Raw genomic sequence first — 24267 nt, forward strand, 5'->3', positions numbered from 1 at the left:
ATGCCGGCGCATTATGTGGTGGCAGGTCCAGCGTCTACATTGCTCTCAGTTATGTGTGCATTATACACAAGCAAAGACGGATAAACCACAATTCAAGTCGTATGAGTAAGAACTTACAAAACAATAATTGCGATTTATGCGCAGTTTTAATAAGCAATATATCTGATTAGTTTGATTTAACCATTTTTTTGTGTCCCTTATTGTCTACATTTTACCCATCTGCATCAGATGAGATTTCTTGAAAGAGTGATTTTATACTTAAAAAAATAAAATAAACGATAATAGTATAATTTAAAATCAAATATGTATTTAATTTAATATCAACCTATATTTTCTCTGAAAGTTTTCTTCCAGAGAAAACTTTCTAGATAAATATCATCAGTTTTCAATAAAACGTGGCCGTGCACAACCAAAATAAAAACGAAGCCTTGTGAAAAGCGGTCACAACTCGTCATTATGCACGTGCTTTCCGTTGTTGTTGATGCAGGAGTATGGACAGTGCAAACTAATCGATTGGTATCATTTATTTTCTTTTTCTTCCAGTACAGTATAGCAATACCGTCCATGCATGACTACAAGTCGGGTCCAATTGCAAACAACGTAGGCCAAGATCTGCCGTCGTATAATTCACCGGCAGATCAAAGCCTGTTATCTGTTATACTACATAGTCCTAGTGAACTGCTTAGACCCAGATCTGTCTGCGCATTATCCGTCTGCAGATATGGGTCGATGTTATTTGCAGATGAATCCGAATACATACAGTTGTCTTATTGTGTTGGTTTTAAAATGACTATTCTAACATATTATTGTTAACTTTACTTCTTGTACGTTTGCTAATGACACGTTATTGCTAATAACCATTACACAGTATCTAAATTACAATAACCAAATTCATATCATTTTGCATAAACTATACAATTTGAAGATTACTGCACCTAACATAGGAGCAGCTGCCCCTCCCCTCGGATTTCACCTCTAAATATGCTTTGGCCGACAGCCGTAAAACTTAATAGCTGGCAACATGTTTCCCACCCACCCGGGAAATAATTATCTGGGCGCCCATGTGTGCCACCGTGTTGTATTTACTACATAAACATTGTAATGGTGCAGTATTATAGCTATAACGGCCATGGAAATCAATTGAAAATTGTAATTATCTTTTCTTCAACAAGATGAAACTGTACTAGTGAATAATATAGTTATGAAGACTGAAGTACGCTTTGTCTCTTTAGTTCTGCGCTGGCGGGTGCCAAGGATCCTTGCAATAAATCATATACATCATTTTCCGATAAATTCAGTATTAATAATATATTATTGCCCTGTAAAATAAAACTTTATACATGGTTTTATTTTCTTGTTCAAATAAACAAGTAACTTAAAATTGTTGTGTTATGGGCATATACTTTTTAAGATTTGAAAACGGGCAGATCCAAGACAGGAGCTAAGGAACAAGCGAAAAACAACAAGAGCGTTTTTTAGAGTAGCTTTTCTTTACAGATGGATGGTTAAAATTATCCGCTGAAAACACTTGAAATCCAGATTTTCCGGAGGCTTCATCCCCTGTGCTCCATACTAGGTTCCGTACCACAGATCCCTCTCCTGTTTGCTTACACTCCCTATCAATCTTCCGAACCACTCACACCTAAAAAATAAAAAACAATATTTCTGGATCCACACCTGGACAATGCAAGGGCAGATTGGAGACGGAACATATACAAAGCAATCCGCTCGACTTTTTAACCTATTAAGATTTATATATTGTTGGGACATATACATATATCGGTGAAGGACATTATTTATATTTACCGACGTGTATTCTCATGTTTGAATCTGTGCCACATATGATAAACTGTTATCGTTCTTTTATAGCATTAGTGTTGTATGATACCCTTTCGTTTCTGTACAGTCCAAACTACTCACAAGTATGGAAATAATAGGCTTATTATGAATGTAAATTAACTAACTTATCTCTTCTGTATTTCTCAATGCAAAATACTAATTAGGATATACATGCACGATACTAAATAGAATATGTACAGCCAGTGGTTGACACTGTAGTTTCCTATCAATATTATCAACAATTTAAATATTTGAAGTTTTTCATGTTATGAGAACATTATTCTCCCTTCTCTCTCTCTCTCTCTCTCTCTCTCTCTCTCTCTCTCTCTCTCTCTCTCTCTCTCTCTCTCTCTCTATATATATATATATATATATATATATATATATATATATATATATATATATATATATATATATCCCTCTCTCTTTATCTCTCTCTCTCTCTCTCTCTGTGTATATATATATATATATATATATATATATATCCATCTCTCTTTATCTCTCTCTCTCTCTCTCTCTCTCTCTCTATATATATATATATACATATTTATATATCCCTCTCTCTTTATCTCTCTCTCTCTCTCTCTCTCTCTCTCTATATATATATATATATATATATATATATATATATATATATATATATATATATATATATCCCTCTCTCTCTCTCTCTCTCTCTCTGAGCTTCAAGATAATGAATAGTAGTTGTTAGCTTCTAGTACAACTATCTTCGTATGTCAATAGCTCTTTTTTTTAAACTTCTAATAAGATATGTTAAGCTACAACTAAACACATTATTGCACCAAGGCATTTCTAATGTGCTCAAAAATTCACGCCTAATAATATGGTCTTTACAAATAAATAAATAACTGGGTACTGTAAACAGCATAGCCTACGCCCGCCGCGTTTTTAAAAGTCCTCTTTGTAGACACTAGCATTGTCCTCTGAAGATTATTAACCAATGGGTTAAATAACCTTGACCATTAGTTAAAGTAGACAGTCATAAACTCAGTTTATTGTGCATAAACCATTACTTTTATTACACTTGCTACTTTGCAACTCAGAACCTATAGATTTCTATTTTACCCAATGATCAAAGGATCCACAAAAAGTTGTGGTCAAGGAACGTACAATAGAACAAAAGTTGTTCTGCAAAACCAATTTTTTTAACCACAATAAATCTGACCTTTGAAATTATGCATTTAGAATATAATAGGCATGTTCCATACCCTGAGTACCAGCCCTTAGCAAATATTGGTCAAGGGACATGGTCTACAACTAAAGTTATTATGCAAACCCATTTGTCTTCTTTCAGTCACGGTGACATCGATGTCTGAAATTTTGAATCCAAAATCAAAAGGCTTGTTTTTTTATTCAACCCAGTGAAGGTTTATAGTCAGTCGTTAAATAACTTTTTGTACATAAATGTTTGACTTCGTCCCGTCTCATTGACCTTGACTTTTGACCTTTAAGACCCCACTATCAATAGGCTTCTTCACTGCCACAAGTGCCAGCAAGCTACATTGTTTGGTCGAGGTATGTGATAGATGATCGAAAACTCAATTTATTGTGGGGAAACCATTGTTTTATCATTTATACATAATGACCTTGGTTTTTGGTCTTTTGACCCAGAAATGTACATGCTTCTTTCGTTTCCTACTTTCACTTTATCCATGCACGTTTGACATCTGCAGATAGTGGAACATTTTAGTTATTATGCGATAACTCTTATTTCACATTTGACCTTTTTGGTAACTAGATCTTGAACTAGTCGAGTATTATGCGGAAACGAAATTAGTAACAGGCGGACGCTCAGCCTTATGGTGGGATAGAAAAATAGAAACAAAGAAAAGAATAAATAAGAAAATAACATAGTATGCCTACATGTAGAATATAAAGCCATTTGTCTATATATATATATATATATATATATATATAGAGAGAGAGAGAGAGAGAGAGAGAGAGAGAGAGAGAGACGATGCTGCATTCCTGATACGTAAAATCTATTAAGACTGTTGACATCGATATGTGTCTTTCAAGTCGTCAACACTATCTCAAAGTTAATTGTTTGCAATAACGTTGTAATTAGGAATCTTGGTTTCTGTAAAGAAAGCTCTGCACACACACACACACACACACACACACATATATATGTATGTATGTATGTATATATATATATATATATATATATATATATATATATATATATATATATATATATATATATATATATATATATATATATATATATATATATATATATATATATATATATATATATATAACACTTTGATAAACCCAATACTCACATAAATACATACATATATATGACCAACAAACATAATACTCTCAAAATAGATCTCTCTATCATTCAGATTATACACTTAAATAACCCTGATAACTTTCAAAATGTAATTACTGTGATTGGCAGTAGCTGAATTATATTGTATCCATAAAATAAAACAGACATTTAAGTCCTTGCAGCAAAGTCCACATACCTATGAATGTTAGTATACGCGATCAATACTTAATGCAATATGAAAGACGTTCAGATAGGAATGTGCAGCATTATGCCAACATTGCGTGTACAAGAATAACCTGCTGAAAGCATGCAGTTAAATCACATGTTTTGGCAACTTTCTTCTATGCTACTGACGTCATCGATAAACTCTGGCCTCGTTGTTGTTATATACAGTGAGGTAATTCGATCGTGAAAAAGGACAAATAAATGCAGTATCATCAAAACAGTATGGACGCATCTGACTTGTGATGAATCATAATGGATGCAAGCTGCGTTTGTAAATTCCAATTATAATGAAATCAGATGTAACGAGATGAATGGATAGATAGATAGATAGATAGATAGATAGATAGATAGATAAATAGATAGATAGATAGATAGATAGATAGATGGATGGATGGATGGATAGGTAGGTATGTAGACAGACAGACATTCAGGCAGATGGATAGATAGATGGATGGATGGATGGATAGGTAGATATGTAGACAGACAGACAGACAGATAGATAGATAGATAGATAGATGGATGGATGGGTAGGTAGGTATGTAGACAGATAGAAAGATGGGTGGATGGCTGAATGGATGGATGGGTAGGTAGGTATGTAGATAGATAGATAGATAGATATCTGGTGGGAAAAGGGGAAAGTGTGGATAGGACCGTGATGCATTCATGACCTTGGGATGTACCTGCAAATGTTTTCATTAAGAACTTAATCAGCAATGGAATAAAGGAAGACAGCCCAAACGTAAATCTTGCCAAAAACCTCAAGAGGTTTCCAGTTCAATACAGTAGGGAATTCGGTCATCACAAAAATCTCTGCCAAGTTTTCTAAAACGACCAAACTGTAGGACTTATCAGATGTCGAGTTAAAATGTGTGTTCGCTATGATTATTTACAAATTAATGATCGTAACGGTTAACATATTTCTATCTCAGGAAATAATTTTGACAATTTTTCATAACAATATGCATCAAGTATTACTAAGATACTAAGAAAAGCAGAACAAAACGGCAACGCATTAATGATTACTAATTGTGCCGATTCTCGAATGAGTGCATGGACAGGGCAATGAGTGCGACCCTGTCCTTTAGTTCACACCTTGTTACATTTTTCATTTATGTTTATGCTACTTAAACCCATTTCTTTATTATTAAGATAACAAAATACGTTTTTAGGATTAAAAAACTAAGTTGCATCTGATGCAACATTAAATGTTATTTACGCTGGATTATATTTTTGTTTTTATAAAGTACGGCCACTCGGGACCCCTCACCGTGTTGTATTTACTACATAAACATTGTAATGGTTCAGTATTATAGCTATAACGGCCATGGAAATCAATTGAAAATTGTAATTATCTTTTCTTAAACTAGATAAAACTGTACTAGTGAATAATATATTTGGATGGATGGGTAGGTAGGTAGGTATGTAGATAGATAGATAGATAGATAGATAGATAGATAGATGGATGGACGGATGGATGGATGGATGGATAGGTAGATAGGTATGTAGACAGACAGATAGATAGATAGATAGATGTATGGATGCATGGGTAGGTAGGTAGGTATGTAGATAGATAGATAGATATCTGGATGGAAATGGAAAGTGTGGATAGGACGGTGATGCATTCATGACCTTGGGATGTACCTGCAAATGTTTTCATTAAGAACTTAATCAGCATTGGAATAAAGGTAGACAGCCCATATGTAAATCTTGCTAATAACCTCAAGTTTCCAGTTCAATACAGTAGGGAATTCGGTCATCACAAAAATCTCTGCCAAGTTTTCTAAAACTATCGACCAAACTGTAGGACTTATCAGATGTCGAGTTAAAATGTGTGTTCGCTACGATTATTTACAAATTAAAGATCGTAACGGTTAACATATTTCTATTTCAGGAAATAATTTTGCCAATTTTTCATAACAATATGCATCAAGTATTACTAAGATACTAAGAAAAGCAGAACAAAACGGCAACGCATTAATGATTACTAATTGAGCCGATTCTCTAATGAGTACATGGACAGGGCAATGAGTGCGACCCTGTCCTTTAGTTCACACCTTGTTACATTTTTCATTTATGTTTATGCTATTTAAACCCATTTCTTTATTATTAAGATAACAAAATACGTTTTTAGGATTAAAAAACTAAGTTGCATCTGATGCAATATTTAATGCCATTTACGCTGGATTATATTTTTGTTTTAATAAAATACGACCAGGTATTCCACCCTATGTCTTCTTCTTATCCGTCAATTAATCGCTTTTAAGTGCTCTGTTTGACACGCCTATGTGATGGAAAGCTGCGAAACTTGATAGTTCTATCGTTTATGAAATTACACCCAGACTGTTTTAGGACAATATAATATATTCAAAAATCCAATTTTTCCTCTCACTTTTCCTCTTGTATATGCAAAAATCAAAAGATAACTGAATTTCAAATTAATAATCAGTCTTAGGACTGGGATGGATCCATGAATCTCGTTGGCGGAGAGGAGATGGGTGTCGTGAAGAAGTAGCAAGGGGTCTGTAGGATGGAACATCTAGTGGGGGCTTAGAGTGCGAAACCCCCGGAAGCTACTTTATTTGAAACGTTTCCAGAGCATCCTTATAAACTTTATAACTGTAAAAGAAAACATTCTTGGAAACGTTCCGGTTGTTTCGCGTTAGTCTTTTTATTGGGTACGGTGGGAATCCCCTTCCACCCGTCACAAGCCCTAGTAAATATTATGGTTATCACCTAAACATGAAATTATTGAAAAGTAACTGTTACTGCAATGTTTATGATAGTTACTGACCCCTTTTGACTGGCATGTGAATTCTTTTTTCCTTCTCCTTATTTTTAGCTACAGCAAGAGCGCTGAAAGCTATATCGAGTGGACATAAATGCCTTGTTCAAGAACTGATCAGGGGAATCGAACCCTCACCCAAGGCAAACGTAGTGGAAAAGTGAACTTGCCTTTGAGGGATTTAAGCTTGTCCGAAAATATGACAACAAAATGTCACAGCTAAGGTAAACATATATGGTAAAATAAAATATAGAATGTTGTCAGGAAATCACATTATATTTATTTGACAAATATAGAATTTTGTTTTCCTTTTATCTTTGTTTGCATCTTAAAGCAAAATGTCCATACAGTGCACACGTATAAAGTGCGTGTAGACAGATATGTAGATGATGAAAGACTCTGTGTGTGTGTGTGTGTGTGTGTGATTCGAATTTTTAACGTAGCTTTAAAAAATTTCAGTCATTCGCTACGATGTCTGCAGTGTGGAAGTTTATAGTGATGTCTAGCACTTAGGCATCATGACGCAGACATATAGCATGATGTCCCACTTAGTCACATTATCCTGACACCAATCCTAACAATAATCTCTTAATGCTGAGAGCCTAGCGAGGTAGCTGTTAGTACCATTTTCATGTCTTTGGTATGACTCGGCTGGGGTTCGAACCCACGACCTCCCGCATCTGAGGCAGATGCTCTAACCACTAGGCCACCGGAGCGGTCAGATGATGAAAGAAAGAAAGAATTAGGAGGCAGATGTAATTAGGAAGCAAAAACAGTCATATACGTGTATACCAATATAAATGGATAGGTATACAAGGGTTGTGGAAATGGAGAGAGACAGAGAGAGAGAGAGAGAGAGAGAACAAAATTATATGAACTTAAGTTTAATCATATTTTAATAATATCATTTTTCGTGATCTTGATCTAAATTTAAAATTCTAATGTTTGTGCATATTTAAGTATCAATTCCAGATGAAAAAAGACAAGTAAAATCGAGTCCCTCATTGTAATATTCCAACATTAATGATTTCACTCTGCTTTTACTGGTGAGTGTTTTGTCCATTCGCCCGTCTTCTGTCATCAAATACTCATCTTGAAGTCAGCGACATGTATCTTAACAATCGACCTTTTATAATGATTTGAGAAGACTTATTTTGATCCATTTAAGTATTTGCCAAGCAGTCGGTCTCCTGTACTAATTGACAAAAAACACCGCTTGTGTGTGCTACACATCCAGGTAGCCATAGAACACAATTAATTTTACTATATATTCTCTACATTTGTTTCTCAGTACTGAAGTTTCCAAGAATGCCTAAATCTAACTCTTGTATAACCACCAAAAGGAGACAGGAAAAAATGCTCAAAAAGTAGACTGGGACTACATTCGTGGGTATTGAACCGGAACTATTGTGACCTGATTCCAGGTGGCTAATCGTTGTATACAAGTGTATTTTGTCTAAACACACATATCAAAGAAATTGCACAAACTATAGTATTAACTAGTATCACACTGTAACCTTGAAATACTTTCATTTTTAAAAAGAAAACTTGGCACATATATGTATTGTCAAGATTTACGGTTGACAAATTGTATTGTATGAACTCATTAGCATGGCACTAGCTCATTTGTCCGTCCGAAAAGCCAATGCGAATAAGGTAAATTATTATTATTTTTTCTTTAGCTATTGTTTACATGCATAGTAAGGTTCAATCTGTCGCATGCTAGTTCAACTGCTTTATTTATCTACCTGTGTAAAGTCAGTAAGAGAGACACACAAAAAAACTGGATAAAGAATAGGTGAACTAGACTATAATAACAGGGACGCAGCAAATGAATAAATACACATAGGCATAGTGTGGGTATATACAAGGTTCATTTTGCGTTAAGTGTCAAAAGTCGTTTCTTATATACACTCTTTAAATCACTGCCGATTGCTTTGAAAAAGACTAGTCATTCTAAGCTTCTTTATTAATTTTGATAAATAATTCATAATTTGAGGAAAATTGTTGTTCAAAATTCTTGCTCATTTAGATGTCATGTAATTTAAAAAACAAACCCTCGCACTTAACTGCAGTGTACAAATTAAAGTTGCAATTTCCGTTAAATATTGTTTTTAAAGTAGTGTGACTGACAATGCATAAGCATGCAAGAACCTACTTAAAATGCATTAAATATTCAGCACACTTATTTGTATTTTTGTCCCGTAGACAAGTATAATCAATGAGTCAATACACATTATGTATAGTAATTTTTACAACTTTAAACACACACACACACGCACACACACACACACACACACCGATATAGCCAAGTAATCGATGCATAGGGTGTCAACATTTTTGCATACGACAGAGCTCTATTTTTAGTGTTGACGCAATGTGTTGTGCTGTCAACGATCCATATGAACACGTTTATTTAGCAATGTACATGTAACTCGTAAATTATATTATTTGGTCTCATAAATTAACACAATGTTAACTGAAAGGTATACATCTTGTACGTGTTTGTAATGCTGGCATTTGTTAAGTACCTTTTATGGATATATCTTCAACAATTGCATATTATCATAAACTTTTTTGTATTGCGGTGTTTGTTAAGAACCTTATATCAGAACTCTTAAATTGTAACTTGTATCAATTAAACCAATTTTAATTTTCTTCATTAATTTAAGTTCCACAGAGTTGGTAAATTTTTGTCTGCGTTTTATATCCAATAATCAAGAACATGAGACTAGTAGACACAGGTATTAATTATTGTTAGAATGTTCGGGCAGAAAGAACCGAAAATAAGCCAGATCAAGTATCAGAACGTTTCTCAAGAGGAATTCTGATGCCAGGAGAAATGTTGTAGAAGTACGTTCTAAGACAGTCAAAGGGGTTAATAGAACAATTAAAGTATGCGTTTTGTTAATTGTTTAAAGTGGATAAGTGATACCAAAATCTACTTCTTGCATTCTTTTAAGAGTGAAACAGTTTTAAAATCATGCATCCCCCCATCTTGATAGAAACTGCATCACTGAAAATTTTGCACAGTAACCTAGTTCAACTAATGCACTGGTTCAAACATCTTGTAACCAGGAAGTGACATCCCCCAGTGAAACTTAATACATTGATTTTATTGTACCCTTGACTCAATGTAAAAAATGCACTGATAAAATGGTAGAAATTTATGAAAGAGACGAGGACGTCTTAATTTTATTTCATGGAAGAAAGTGGTAAACAAGGTTCAGGGAAATTATACATAGCAATAAAGATCCGACCAACTATTGGCATCAATGGACGATATAATCTGCATGCTTGGCAAGCATCGGACCACTTAAAAGTCATAAAGAATACATAAACTGTTTGAAGAGACGTTAAAAACTATTAGTTTTAAACTTGAGAGCAGATTTATGAGACAGTGCCTCTTTCAAAATATTTAAGTGCATTCCGAAGCAATGTTTCTTTACTGGTTTGTCTGTTTTTACATTCATATTAATTTTCCTCTTTGGTTAAATTAAAAGATAAAGAAGATTTTATGGTTGCAATAGTAATTTATAACTTCAGCTGCTGATTTCTACAAGTAATTCGGGGCCCCGGGTGGCCGAGTGGTCTAAGTGCTCGCCTTTACCCATTACTGACATCTTACTTCTGTCCGCGCGGGTTCGAGTTTCAGGATCGGCTATTATGGGTATGTGAAAAAGTAGCTTCTCGTGGGTCGGTGGTTCTTACCGGATTCTTCATCCGCCAATTGTACTGTTTTACGCTGAGAAATGGAGTTAAACCCAAAGCAACAGTAATTTTCTCCCCCAATAGCAAAAGACAGTCACACATTCTGTGACAGCGTGATAATTTTAGGTGTCGAAAATATAAATAAAATATTCAAATGCAGTTTAACAGACGTTACGACACTATCAACATAAAATAAGTAACAGAAAGAAGCAAAACCAACAAGTTTTTTAAAACTTAACAAATAATTGAATTATCAATGTTATAAAATCAAAATGTAATAGGAATTTACAGTATTTCGAATTGAATCCTAAATAATCATAAAGGAAAGTTCTATTCAAGTCCAAAAGAATCGAATGAATTTCATATCTTCGGATGCACCGCTCTACCAATAGTCCTTTTGTATCAAAAATTTCATTGTCTATAACTATTGTTAATAATTCACAATAGTCCCAGAATAACATTCAAGTCCAATGTGTACTTTGTAGTTCCAATGAATATTTAAACAAATGTTTCCTCTCAGATAATATCTAAATATAAAATAAATACTTCTGACTCATGTTACTAGAAGAACATGAAAAATAAGACTGACTAAAATTGTCCAGCTATATATACAAGTATAAGAGGTGGAAATGCATGTTGCTACATCTCCTACGTAGCATTTGCAAATATCCCACATCGTAAAAGAATCCACCTGATCTAATCCACCCAAACGAAAATAACTTGATTCTGCTAAGACCCACCTTACCCCGCCAGTGAGAAATTACCACTAACGTACCAACACAGAAAGATATTTCTCAAAGAAACAATAATATTCTAGTGATAAATCCTACGAATTACATGTTAACCGCGTCGCAACAAATTTCAGCGAACTGAACATCTACTTTTGGGCAGACTTGGTGTATTTATATCATAAGATTAACAAATACGCAACAATGAAGCCATATTGGGTGTAAAACTGGCAACATTTTCATTTAAGACCAATCAGATATCATTAGAAGTCTATTGGCGAAAACTCGAGTCAATATAACCATCTATTTAAGAGTAGCGATAACAAGATTTTCAATATACATGTAGTTGCCGTGATGGCCGTAATGACTGTCAGATCAGCACCATTTTCATTTAGGACTAACTAAGCATCATAAGAAATCCCTTGGCGAAAAAGGCATCAATATGAACATCCAAGAGAATGAGCAATTAAAAGATTTTTCAAAATGGCCACCATGAAGGACAGACCGGAGCCATTTTAATTTCGAAGGAATTATATAAAAAGCAGTCTTCTGGAAGAACTACATGTCAGTATGACTTTCTGTTGAGACAAGAAGCGGATACAATATTTTCAGTATGGCTGCCATGTAACCATGTTGCATGTCAGATGATAACCACTTTATTTAGGACCAGTTGTCACCATACAATGTCTTTTAGGGAAAATCGCACGTTGATGTGACTTTCCCTTAAGAAGGAGTTGCAATAGCAAGATTTTTAAGATGGCTGCCATGGTGGCCATATTGAATGTCAGATTGTTAAAATTATAATTTGTAAGAGGTCTTCTCATTGAAAACCCCATGTTGGTATGTCCATTCATCCAGGAGAAGTAGCAATAACAAAATTTTCAAGATGACTACTGATGGTCACATTGGATGTCTGAGGGTCACTATTTTCATTTAGGATGAACCAAACATCATAAGATTTCTAGTGAAAACTCCATATTGATATGATTTTCTATCCTTCATGTAATTAGGAATAGCAATAACAAACTCATGCTAATGTACAGATGGACTAGAGACACCAGACCCTTCAATAAGCTCTTCTGGTATATGACCAGTTGAGCTAACAACACACAACATCCATATACTGACCAAAAGGTATTTGAAAAAGCCATTGCTTCAAATGTTACATATGTCTTGCTTCCTGATTTCAAACCGAGAGGCACAATGGAATCATCTAGGTCATTCACTATATTGAACATAACAAACAGTGTGTAAAATAAAGAGTGACATTTAGTTTTATCACACAAAAAACTAAATTCCCATTTTGCCTAAGGGATTTCCAGTGCTCACATTTTCTTAAAATATCTGGTGCTATCACTTAGACTCAACTTATTTTTGCACCAGTCATGCATCTGTTTCTCTGACACAGCCAATTCATATTCTGCAGTGCAGATTTTGTTTATCTGGAAAATCAGTAAATGAGAGAACACTGAATATTGGTCATTGTTTATGTGAAGAGTGAGCCTGTAATTGACACACTGATTATAGTCTCATTAAATGATCCCTGCAACAGGTGTCAATTGAGCGAAATGACCAAAGTTTCCACAGTTAACTAAATATATTTTTGTGGTTTTGTGGGGTTTAATGCCATTTTACAACACATGATAGGCTATATATATGGCAGCTATTATATTTCATGGAGAAAGAAACTGGGGAAGAACAACTAACCCACAAGAAGGTACTTGCAAGTTTTCTCCCACACCCATTTTGGTTGAGCTGAGACTTGAAACCACACAGACAAAGATGTAAATTCAACAGAGGACTCTTCTTGGCACTGAACAAGTATCAGGATTGTCCAAAGTGGATGCTGCCTTACCAACTAAGGGATTCTGGTCAGATTGATCAAAATGTTTTGCATGTTGTACTAGTAAGACAGCCCCAACTCTGGAGAATTGAATTTTTCTCTGAGCCACAATGCACCTAACCTCTGGATCCCCAAATCATTATGTCTAATCTAAAAATACATACCAAAATCATTAGGTCTAATCTATACATACATACCAAACTCATTAGGTCTCCACATACATACATACCAAAATCATTAGGTCTAATCTATACATACATACCAAACTCATTAGGTCTCCACATACATACATACCAAAATCATTAGGTCTAATCAATACATACATACCAAAATCATTAGATCTAATCTATACAACATACCAAACTCATTAGGTCTATGCATTTATACATACCCAAATCATTAGGTCTAATCTATACATAATACCAAAATCATTAGGTCTAATCTATACATACACACATACCAAACTTTGGTCAATGCACATGGCTCAGAACTAAAGTTTTTCTACAACAATCATTTTCTTCTTTCAGTTAAGGTGACCTTGACCTTAGGAACCCAAATTCAATTGGCTTCTTCCTTACCTCAGGTGCAAGCCATCCATAAAGTCTAGTCCAGGTCTGTAATCAAGAATTAACATTATCATGTGGAAGCTATTTTGAACCTTTTAGTCACAGGGGTCCAAACCTCTGACCCCAAAATCGATACAGTTCTTCCTTACCCCAAATCATTGTGTGTGTGTGTGTGTGTATGTGATGTGGAATTTTAATGTAGCTTTAACAATTTTTCAGTCATATCGCTACGATGTCTGCACTGTGACAGTTTATAGTGAGTCTAGCACTGGGACTACATGCCACAGGATGTCCCTCCCAGTCATATTATCCTGACACCAGGCCGACCAGTCCTAACACTAACCTCTTAATGCTGAGCGCCAAGCGAGGCAACTGTTAGTACCATTTTTAGAAGTCTTTGGTATGACTTGGCCGAGGACTGAACCCACGGCCTTACCTCAAAGCAAGCCAGCCAATAAATTTGGTCCAGGTCTGTGATGAAGACCTAAAGTTATTTTTTGGAAACTATTATTTCCTTTCAATAACACTGTCACCTCTGACCTTTTGACCCCAAATTGATAGGGTTATTTCTTACCATAAGTATGTCACCCACAAAGACTAGTAACAGTAGAATTTGAGTTATTGTGCAGAAACCAATTTTATTTCTTTCAGTCACAGATACCTTGACCTTTGGATTCAGAAATCAAAAGAACTCTTCCTTCTCCAGGATGTGATCAAGAAAGCCCGATAACTGTAAACTGTGGACATCTCTACTTATTGTGCAGAAATTAAATTGGCAAGAAGGAGATGAACAGACATCACAATATCCTCTACAATATAGTAGTTGTAAAAAACGAAAGAAATTATTACTTCTGTATTTTGAAAAATGTGCACAATTGATGAATGTGTTGATCTTTTTCATCATCATCATTGTAAACAACCCCAAAATCACAAATGTGTGTATCAAATTCCATGCTAATTCTTCAAATGATTTGGGAGTAGGCACAAATATAATCACAAGATGGCCACCATAGTGCCATGACCAATTTCAAAGGGCACCATCTTTTATTCTGGAGCAACCAGGCATTGGGATGAATATGCAAGACAAGTTTCAGTTAGGAGTGTCAATAACAAAGTTTGCTAATGCATCTGACACAATGATAGATGCAGGTTGACCAACAGCATATTATTAAATAAGTCCTTCTAGTCTTGGACCAGTTAAACATAACTCCTATTTTAAAAATCCATTTCACTGGTTCCAAGCGCTTCATGTTTAACAATATAATGGTCACTCAACACCTTTTAAATTCTTTCAGTTACTTCTTACATAATGGATATGTTGGACAGAACTTGTACCTTTAAATGAGAATGTACAAGAATCAAATTGTATCACTTTAAATATCCTAATTTTTACAAAGCAAAAGTCAAACACAACTATAAATAGGTTTATTTCTTTCATCACTGTACAGTTCCAAAATCACACAAAATAATATGTAAGCCAAAATGATAATTGTTTTAAAATATATAACTGACAATTACTGTAAAGAAACAAATAAGACATTTGTCAATTATATTAAGTAAATCATGAACCATTAGCGGCGTCCCTTTAATGTGACTCTTGCCACTAGCCAAAATTCTAACAGGGTCCTCTTTTTCCTACCTGTCTGGATTCTATTACTTTTGACAATTTTTAGAATTTTTAACTGGTACAATGCCAGGGATAATGCATTATGGATAAATAATCTAATATTATTATAACAGTCTTATTTGTCATCAAGACAAAACAGTTTATATCAGAATGTTCCAATTCATTAATCACTTTGTTGATACTCTTGTTTTCTTATTCCAACTAAAGTTTGCTCCATATGATTTCTTTATGAATGCTGGTGCCTTGTATTCTTCCACATAGTACTCCCAACCTGAAAAACATAATTAAATACACATTGCTAAAAATCATAACAAATCACAATCTTACTGATTTGGTTAAAATAAGATCCACTAAAAGAGTCTGATAACTATGACTATTTGGTTTTGAGTTAAACCCCATAAACTTAACCTAAGCTAGTAAGATGTGAAATGTGGGTCAAGGTAAACTTATTTTGTGGTATGGGTGTAGTGCTATCTGATGTGCACACAATCATCCAGTTTGATGGATCTAGTAAAAACAGAGCTTGAGAAATAAACTTAAAACACAACTTTACCAAAAAGTCAGTGAAGCCTGAAATATCGGTCAGTGACTAACTTTTGTGATGATGCTCATAAAGATTCATCCCTTGCTGTGTTTCATTATTTCAGGTAAACATTATTTATGAAGTAGGCAAAAAGACCTGAGGTAAGCACAAAAACACAACCAAGAATTTACAACTGATGCACATGTTTGTCCGACTTTAACCCCTTTAGCCCCTTCCCCTGGGGTAGGAGCTTTGAAATTGATACAAAGCTGTTACTTAGGACCTAGGAAGAAAGAATGATTGACATTCTGTGAGTGTGTACATATGCAAGTGCTTTTACCTGTGTGGATGCTGATGTTAATGCCAATAGTACAACAGCCAACATATACTTCAGAAGTAGGTAAAAAGCATGAATTTGATTTCACTAAGAAGTCGGAATCTTTTTTTAAAAGATCATTCTGAATCTAAAGTTGAATCTGAGGGTACTGCCAGCTAAATAGTTATATTTAGTCTGATAATATTTGTTTTAGCATCCAATTTACTGCAAGAGGAATATAAGGCTTCTTGTCTCTGAATATGCTTATGGTGACAAAACTGTCTACTTATATAAACAAGATACAAACATCTAACATATCAAGGTACAAGCTTTAAACATACAGAAATATTATTCCCATTTCAGATGAATACAGCAAGGAGACATACAACTTTCAGAACTTTCACACAGCTCTTAAGATGGTTGACAATGATACCAACAGCTTTCTACATAATTATGCATTTGAGACAAGAAATTCTGCCTATCAGGATGCAAAAATTAGAGATATAAAAATCTTATCCCAATGTTTTAGTTGATGAAAGCGATTCACACAGAAGAAATATAACTTTTAAAAGGTGTTACACAGTATTTTAATACTGTCAACAATGATACTACCCTCTTCTGCTTATACATGCAAAATGGGAACCCTAAGAACAGTGGTCCCCAATGAGGTGTCTGTGGGCACCATGATGCCTGCCATTGCTTTTTTGGGGTGCCTGTGTTTAAAGCTCCTAAATTTAGTAATCACAATTATATGCTTTTTATGGAAAGAGGTTATATTCAATAATGAAAGCCTTAAAATGAGTATGGAATACACAATACATTACAAACTCGCAAGGTATGTAAATGTTATGTGTATGGAAAAGCATGTTAGAGTTTGTAAGTAGCAGTAGTGGGTGCCCACTACTCTCTCATAAACTTTCAAATGTATCCATCGGCTCAAAAATGTTGAGGGACACTGCCTTAGAATCTCTGGATATCAGATTTATACCTAGAGTATTATTATCCCAAATGGAAACTTACACTGTATGTACAATACAGCAACTTACACTGTATGTACAAAATAGTAACTTACACTGTATGTACAAAAGAGCAACTTACACTGTATGTATAATATAACTTACACTGTATGTACAAAAAAGCAACTTACACTGTATGTACAAAATAGCAACTTACACTGTATGTACAAAATAGCAACTTACACTGTATGTATAATATAAATTACACTGTATGTACAATATAACAACTTACACTATGTACAAAATAGCAACTTACACTGTATGTACAAAATAGCAACTTACACTGTATGTATAATATAACTTACACTGTATGTACAATATAACAACTTACACTATGCACAAAATAGCAACTTACACTGTATGTACAAAATAGCAACTTACACTGTATGTACAAAATAGCAACTTACACTGTATGTACAAAATTACGACTTACACTGCATGTACAATAAAACAACAAACACTGTATGTACAAAATAGCCACTTACACTTAATTTACAATATAGCAACTTACACTGTACATACAAAATAACAACTTACACTATATGTACAATATAAAAACTTACACTGTATGTACAATATAACAACTTACACTATGTACAATATAGCAACTTACACTATGTACAATATAGCAACTGGCACTGTATGTACAATATTTATAGGTTACTGCATTTGTACGGGAAATTATGAATGAGTTTTTCTGATGGAGATACTGCATGACCTGGGGAGTGCAGCATCTCTATCTGAAAAAATGAGTTCATATTTTCCCATACAAACACAGTAACCTTTTTATTATATGCTCATTTTCTTATTCTACCTAAGGCTTAATTATATTTTTAAAAATACACTACAAGAAATAAAGTAACTGAATTTATGATGTATTCCAAACTAAATACACAAGTGCAGATTCATCATTACACAACAACAACATTATTCATCCACACATAACTCAGCCCAGATAAATTTGAACTTAGTCGCATGCTAGACATTACTTTCAAATGAAAGTGGTGTACTGGTCTCATAACCAGATAAAAAAGATATATTTATGCCTTGTCACATGCATGTTATTTTTAGGGACCCAGAAATTTTATTTCCTGTCTGGTGTATATCGCTAGCCTAAATCCAAAACATTGTATCTAAAACGTTGACATGGAATATTGCAAAGCAGCTGGTATGTGGCAGTCCATGAAACATCTGCTTTAATTCATTAGAAACAAATTTAATCAACCAAAGCATAAAGCATCTACTACATGAATGTACATGATTTGTTTACAAAGTAGTTCCTAATACACTAATGGGCACACATGTCATGCAATAACGATTTAAAGAACTACTGCCCAGTTTCTAATCTCCCATTCATATAAAAAATCTTAGAAAAGGTTTTTCTATCCCAGCTTGTATCTCATCTACATTCTAACAGTCTTTTTAGCAATGTACAATCTGCATATCGCCCTTGCCACAGTACTGAAACTACTCTTCTAAAAGTAGTTAATGACATTCTCTCTGTGTTGGATAGCGGAAAGATTACAGTCCTCACCCTCCTTGATTTGTCTGCAGCATTTGACATAACAGACCATGATATATTACTTCACCATCTCCAGCACGTATTTGGCATTCATGATACAGCCTTACTGTGGTTCAAGTCCTACTTGGTCAACAGGACACAAATTGTATCTGCAAATGGAATATACTCCAGCCCAGTTGATCTATGTTGTGGTGTTCCACAGGGGTCTGTTCTTGGACCTGTTCACTTCATTCTGTACACTCAGTCACTCTCAAGTGTCATACATCATCATCCAGTGTCTCACCAATTGTACGCTGATGACACCCAAATATACAAATCTAGCCACCCAACTGAAGTTGATGCTACCATCCAAGGTGTAGAGAGGTGCATTTCTGATGTGAAATCATCGATGACATGTAACAAGCTGCAGATGAATGATGATAAAACTGAGGCCATTCTGATCACAACACAAAGACTTTCTCATTCACATCCTTTACCTCAAACAAAAAATATCAGCAACACCAACATTAAATTCACACAATCAGTATGAAACCTAGGTGTTAATCTGGACAGTACTCTCACATTGCACCAACATGTCATGAACATATATACAAGGCTGCATGTCTTGAGCTGAGATGCATCAGCTCAATTCGCAAATATCTTTCAGCTGATGCCACTAAAACACTTGTGTATTCATTAGTACTTTCAAGACTGGACTATTGTAACTCAATTCTGTCTGGTTCATCTCAATATTTGCTCCAGAAACTTCAAAAAGTTCAAAACACAGCTGCTCAGATCATACTTAGAGTACCACGATCAGAGCACACCTCCTGCTGCTCTGTACCCTACACTGGCTATCCATTCGATCCAGAATCAAACATAAAATTTGTTCTCTGTGCTACGTTTCACTGTCAGACTCTAGTTCAACATACCTATCCAACCTCACCCATGTGTACACACCAACAAGATACTTACGCTCCTCTTCTGACAATCATATACTCATTATTCCCACTATGAAAGCAAAGTCATATGGACAGTGTTCTTTTGCATACCACTGAACTTAAACACAAAGACACAGTGATCACATTCAAGAGTGCTCTCAAAACTCACTTATTTTGACTGCAAGAACAAACTTAAAGACCTAATAATGTTTCCTACCTTAAATATTCTAAGCATGTTTTTTAATGTTTTCTAATTTCATGGTGTTTATTTTTGTAATCATATCATTATATCTTTTTTATCTTATAGGTGTCGTCTAATGTTGTAAAGCACTTAGAGCTTCTAAAGATTAGGCGCTATACAAAGTCCTCATTATTATTATTATGTGAGTGCAATATTAAGGTGTGCAATATTGTATAATATTGCATGATTCTGACAATGTAAAGTTAACCAAGACAAAAATGAGCATATAATAAAGCAAACTCTACTGTATGCACAAAACATTCAAAAACTCGCATACAGGACCTTCACCCTGATGTCTATGTTACCAACACTGCCTCCTTTAAAGATGAAATACCTGTGTATTGCCATTTAAAGGAAAGTCAAGAACCATTTAGGTACATATTTCCTGATTGCTAATTATATCTCAACAAATATATTAGTTACTTTACAATCTTTACAGCATCAAAGCTTCTTGTTTCAGCACACTATATATGGTTGCTCTGGAAACCAACTGAAAAACTTGTCTGAGAGAGTTGGCAACTGCAATATCACTTTTCAAAGTCAGCATACACAAATTTGATACCATAAAATATTCAGTTTGTTATAATAAGGCTGGAATATCTCAAAATGTGAGCCTTTCTGCATGTCGGACACTACTCAGAATATTGCACACTTTATAAAATTAGTAAAGGCTAACAAATAACTAAGAACCAAATTATAAGAATAAAATACAAACCATTCTTTTCACAAAATTCAATCGCCGCTTCTTTTGATGAGAAATTCACAGTCATATTAGACAGTGGGTCTGCACTGCAAGATACAAAGAAAGGAAATATCGGTGAAACCTGTCTAAATGCTAAATTGTTTAGAGCATACCTACCTGTACATCAGTTTGAATCGAGGCTATTATACTCATGAACACTTACGAAAATGGTGGAAGCCAAATGGTACTACCATTAAACCTGTATTGTAGTCATGAAGGCCAGTAATCTCTCATTTAAGATGACAATAAATATGACTATTGATTTGGCCATTAAAAAGTGGCCATGCATGGCAAGTGCCCTTCCAAACTTATGGTCTTACAAGTAAAGTTTATATATTGTATCTATATTGTATTGAATGGTGAAGAACAGTTTAAAAAAAAACCCACATGATTGTAAGACTGATTCTTATCAGGCAGCAGTAAGTAGGTAATGTTAAATACTGTTCATTTTTGTAGTTTTGTGAAAAATGCATTTGAATTGGTATTTAAATTTGGGGATTGAGGAAAAGGATTCAAGGATTGAGGAATTTAATTCATGGATTGAGGAAAATGGCAGATGTTTTCCACAAATCCTTAAAAACTGTTACTTGATTAAAACTAGTGAATTCAAAATAAAACATTAAAGGTGAGGGGATAAAAAAAAGAGGCAAGTTTCAAATCAAACAAAGTATGCAATGAGAAAGTTCCCAAACATTTCTAGTAATGGGAATTGGATCAAATCTGCTGAATGGAAGGAGAGTTGATGTCGGGTTTTAATATCTGGGTGAAATGACTTTTATCTCCAGCTGGAACAAGGTCAAATTAGCAAAATTTTAAGAAAGAAATGGACAAATTAGTGTAGAAAGTTCAAAATTTATAATGATCAAAATGATCACCGTAAACTTCTTTTTAACATCTTTCAATTATGATTTTAAAAAAAGTGGTGAAATAATTTAGGAATTTTTAAACAATTTAATATTTCGTTACTTTGTTTCACCACAACTGTTGTACAAGATCAACAGTTATAATTGTATAAACAACAACCCTGAAAATAGGTCACAGTAACAAGAGTCCCTTGAAGGAAATGATGCTCTACTGGACAAAAAGATTTCCCAAGAATTCAAGTCCATTTCATCCTTTCAACTGGTGAGTGTTGATATCATTTCTGATGTTCTTCAGTGATATGTTTTTCATATTACATACAATGGATGTCAGCATGGCACCATTTTCATTTAGGACAAAGTACAGACCATTAGAATTCTTTTGGTCCTCCATGTCACAATGATTATCCATTCATGGGGAGTAGTGACAACAAGATTTTCAAGACAACCATCACAGTAGAAATGTACTACCGGTAAAGCCAAACCAGGTGGGGTGGGGGAATGGCATGAAATCAAGTCAAAGCAAAGTGAAATAAAGTTTTAAAAGTGTTTTGGTGAAACAATGGAATTAAAGGCAACTATTTTGCCCAAATCACTCCCAAACAAACAAACAAACAAAAAAATCACTTTAAACAGCATACACTATTTGTTGTTGTCATTGATCATTAGCAAATATTGGAGAAACCACACATGTTGTATTATCTGATTTGGCATCATTACTCCATTTCAATAAATTTTACATTATTGGGCAATAATGAGCAAAAGAGAAACACAAAAATGGATTTGCATAAATGGATGATGTTACAACTTTCATTTTGTACTGAATCTTGAAACTGAAGATATTTAAAATGACCAACAACTACAAATGAAAATCACAAAAAGCAAAGAAAAATAATATTTAATTCTGGATCATTTTAGATTTGTTGCATATACATTGTATGATATGCTAGTTAAAATAGTCATTAGTCAAAAGAACCAATATTTTGCCACATGCATGGGTCCTCTGACAAATTCACTAGCATCTGGCCTACTGGACAATGATTAAAATACTGAATATGATAGAAGGTTTCTCAGTGACCTTTTCTGGAAGAGTTCCTAACCTTTGGAAATGTGTCCTTAACTGCTGGGGACTATCCTTATTGTTTCAAGTTCCACAATAATAACATAGGTACTCTTCACTGGACTGTCAGATTAGTAAAATTCTAAAATAAATCCTGAAGACAGACATAAATGTAACACATAAATTAAATTTAAGATGCAGTGAAGTATATTAAGTGATGTTGAGAACTGCATATTTTAACCCTACTATCTGAGTTTAAAGAGTAGGCATTCTCAAATTCACAGTTACATATTCCAGTAAAACTGTTGATGTGCATACTTCGGAGGAATGCTTTATTTTTATTGAAAATATTATGGAAATTCTGACTGCAAAGCACCAAGCAGGAAAACAGATTAGTGTAAACATCAATTCCTAACAGCAATGTCAAAGTAGTTTGAGATATAAAGTAAGAAGAACATGATAATTCAAAGTCTTCCAAAGTTCAAACATACGTGGATGTCCACCCCATTAATGGATTTTCCCAGCGCTCCCTTGTTTCAAATTCTATCCTCCAATTTCTGGTGTTAAAGGAACCACTCTGCATCGCATTTCTTGCTGGCACACAAATTCTGACCATTCTTGTCTTGATGTGTTCCTCTGGAACTCCAGACAGCATGGTTATATCATCCTAAATAAGAGATTAATGTGAAATATAATACACTCAGTCAATACATAAAAAGAAAACAAGAGGCCATAGTGGCTCATCTTGCATTCACAACAGTTGACCACTAAGCTAATCAGGTTTATGCAGTATTTAATAAAAATACAATATGTTAACTTTCTCCCTAACTTTATGTCCTATTGATTTTACCTATTTTCCTGGCAAAAATTCTTCCTAAAGAATAAGATATACATAATATGTACATCTCTTGTTCATAATCAAAGTCATCCTCAATCTTGATGACATAAAACACATTTCAGAATTTTAAATGAAATTAGATAAAAGTTTGTAAATCTTGGGAAGAAATAAGCTTTGCCATTCAGACTGAAGGTACCTAATTAATATGCACTGATTTTACAGAACCTGTCTATAACAATGATAATATAAGCTTACAAATCTAAATGAAATTCAGTTTCCCAAATGGTAACAAGCTCAGCCATGATTAATATGCATAGATCTTAAAGTCATCTAACATCCTGATAATTAAACACTATTTAGCCAGTGTGATCAAAATCTGATCAGAAATATAGCTGCAAGATTGTTGACAAGCTAAGCCAATCAGGTACAAGATCACATCATTAATATGAATGAATTTCACTCATAAGCATATTCAATCATGCTCTTGTTGACACTTGGCTATGTACCAAGTTTTGATCAAAGTCCTGCATTGCTAAATTTAGGAGGAAAGCTGGTACACTGGCATAAGAAAAACAAAACCAATTACCCTTATAGATGGAGTGTTTA

At 34.3% G+C, this 24267-nt stretch overlaps 1 protein-coding gene across 2 annotated transcripts in view; it reads right to left on the bottom strand.

The window, feature by feature from the left end:
• Window positions 1-15406: 15406 nt before the first annotated feature.
• The window catches only part of LOC149800606 (NADH dehydrogenase [ubiquinone] iron-sulfur protein 4, mitochondrial-like), a 29477-nt gene continuing 20616 nt past the window's right edge, over window positions 15407-24267 (bottom strand). For both annotated transcript variants that reach the window (XM_089954598.1, XM_089954596.1), the window contains 3 exons: window positions 23315-23490; window positions 20877-20950; window positions 15407-15894 (listed from right to left, as the gene is read on the bottom strand). In XM_089954598.1, the coding sequence (XP_089810724.1) occupies window positions 15791-15894; window positions 20877-20950; window positions 23315-23490 (354 nt within the window). In that variant the 3' untranslated portion in view covers window positions 15407-15790. The remainder of the gene's footprint in view (window positions 15895-20876; window positions 20951-23314; window positions 23491-24267) is intronic.

The sequence above is a fragment of the Sinohyriopsis cumingii genome, chromosome 4, assembly GCF_028554795.1.
Source record: "Sinohyriopsis cumingii isolate HCF-2022 chromosome 4, ASM2855479v2, whole genome shotgun sequence".
NCBI classification, from domain to species: domain Eukaryota; kingdom Metazoa; phylum Mollusca; class Bivalvia; order Unionida; family Unionidae; genus Sinohyriopsis; species Sinohyriopsis cumingii.